General features: G+C 46.7%; 1 protein-coding gene across 1 annotated transcript in view; it reads left to right on the top strand.

Annotated features, from left to right (window-relative positions):
* The window catches only part of negr1 (neuronal growth regulator 1), a gene marked incomplete at both ends in the record, with an annotated part of 253,490 nt that extends 252,557 nt beyond the window's left edge, over nt 1–933 (top strand). The window contains one exon of the mRNA XM_080736118.1: nt 836–933. Within this exon, the coding sequence (XP_080592244.1) occupies nt 836–933 (98 nt within the window). The remainder of the gene's footprint in view (nt 1–835) is intronic.
* Between the last annotated feature and the right edge of the window lie 820 nt (nt 934–1,753).

The raw sequence follows: 1,753 nt of genomic DNA, 5'->3' as shown, positions 1-1,753 counted from the left end.
TGTGCATATGTGTGTGTGTGTGTGTGTGTGTGTGTGTGTGTGTGTGTGTGTGTGTGTGTGTGTGTGTGTGTGTGTGTGTGTGTGTGTGTGTGTGTGTTTGAGCGAGCACCTGTGCCAATAATGTATAATTCATACTTGGATGGACGTTAGCACTGTGCATGTGTTCTCTTATCGTGTGTGTGTGTGTGTGTGTGTGTGTGTGTGTGGGATGTGGGGTTGGTCTACTATGCATGTTTCCTAGAAAGCCAAAACCAGCAGTGTCCCAATAGAGAGCGCCGGAGGTGGAGTGGCCCCTTTCTAAATGAAAGACTGCCCTCTCCCTTTCCCTCCCTGGCGCTGTGTGCATGTGCTCTCTGGGGAGACCTGTTCGTATTACTGTGGCCGCGTGCCGCTCAAAGACACACACCGAAAAACAAGGAACAACAGAAAACAAAGCCGCCCGCGATGAGCACACCATGACTAGACCCGGTCGTAGCGCCGTGCTCAGAGACCTCATCTGTTCTCCTTGTTGGCAGAAGGGCTGATATGAAACTGGTAAAAGTCAGAACAACCTACTTGACCCCTCTTCCTCTCCCCTCCCCCCCCCCCCCCCCACCCTCCCCGAGCCAAATCAATGCGGGAGGATGCACGCAGGGCGAAGAACAAGGTCCGAATCAACTACAGCGCCAGTAATTGCCGGCTGCACGCTCTCTGGCTTGGCGAGCAAAACACGCCAGGCTTCACTGGCGCTTTCAGAAGGCGAGGGGCGGCTGATGCAAAGGAGAAATGAACATGTGCAATCAAAACTAATCAGTCTCTCTCTTGTTCCCCCCCCCCCCCTCCCTCCTGTCAACAGCCCCCAACACCGCACCCTATGGGAGTACGGGAAGTGCACAAGTCCCACTGGCCTGCCGGTACCTGGTCCTGACTCTCTCCTTCATCAGTGTGTACTAGCGGAGGGCGGCACCATACACAATGACTGTAAAGAGCCCCTTCAAGCATTTATGAGTCCTTTTTCTGACATTGCTGATGGCTGCAGTCCAATCTGGTACAGTTTGTTGAGAGCAGTGTGGGGATCATAATCACCGTTCCTTTGTGTGTGTGTGGGAGGGGGGAAGTTATCATTTTATTTTTATTTTTTTATTTCTTTCCTTTTTTATTTTCTTCTTGGTGGATATTTTCTCTTGTCATGTAAATACTATGATATGAGATGAGTTTATTACTATTACTATTATTATTACTATTATTATTATTTGCTCTTCTGTTGTCTATTTTCTATTCTGGTTGATTGACCACTTTGTGAACCAGTGTTTCATTGTACCACTGTATAGAAGACCCTCTGAGCTCTCAAATGAGTCCTTTTCAGTCCTCTCCCCTCTCTCTCTCTGTCTCTCTTTGTCTGTGTCTCTCTCTCTCTCTCTCTCTCTCTCTCTCTGTCACTCTCTCTCCCTCTCTCTCCCTATCTCTCTCTCTCTCTCTCTCTCTCTCTCTCTCCCTCCCTCTCCCTCTCTGAAGGAGCGACGTTGACATGTTCATCTCTGTTTTGTAAATGGCTAAACGAAAAAAGATGCCATTGTGCCAAGTCTCTCAGTACACGATTACCATACCAATGTTGTATTCAGTATTGAATGTATTATGGGTTGTTGAACAAAGGAAAGACATATATTTAGATTCCTAACAATACAAATTATGATAAATGGAGCGTTGCTAAAAGAAAAAGAACAAAAAAAAGAAAAGAACAAAAAAAAAAACAAGATACAAATATGGCAGGATT

This window comes from Nannobrachium achirus (genome assembly GCF_963921795.1).
Source record: "Nannobrachium achirus genome assembly, chromosome: 1".
Lineage (NCBI taxonomy): Eukaryota > Metazoa > Chordata > Actinopteri > Myctophiformes > Myctophidae > Nannobrachium > Nannobrachium achirus.
Note: the sequence above shows the minus strand (reverse complement) of the source record. Positions and strands in the feature narration are given on the sequence as shown.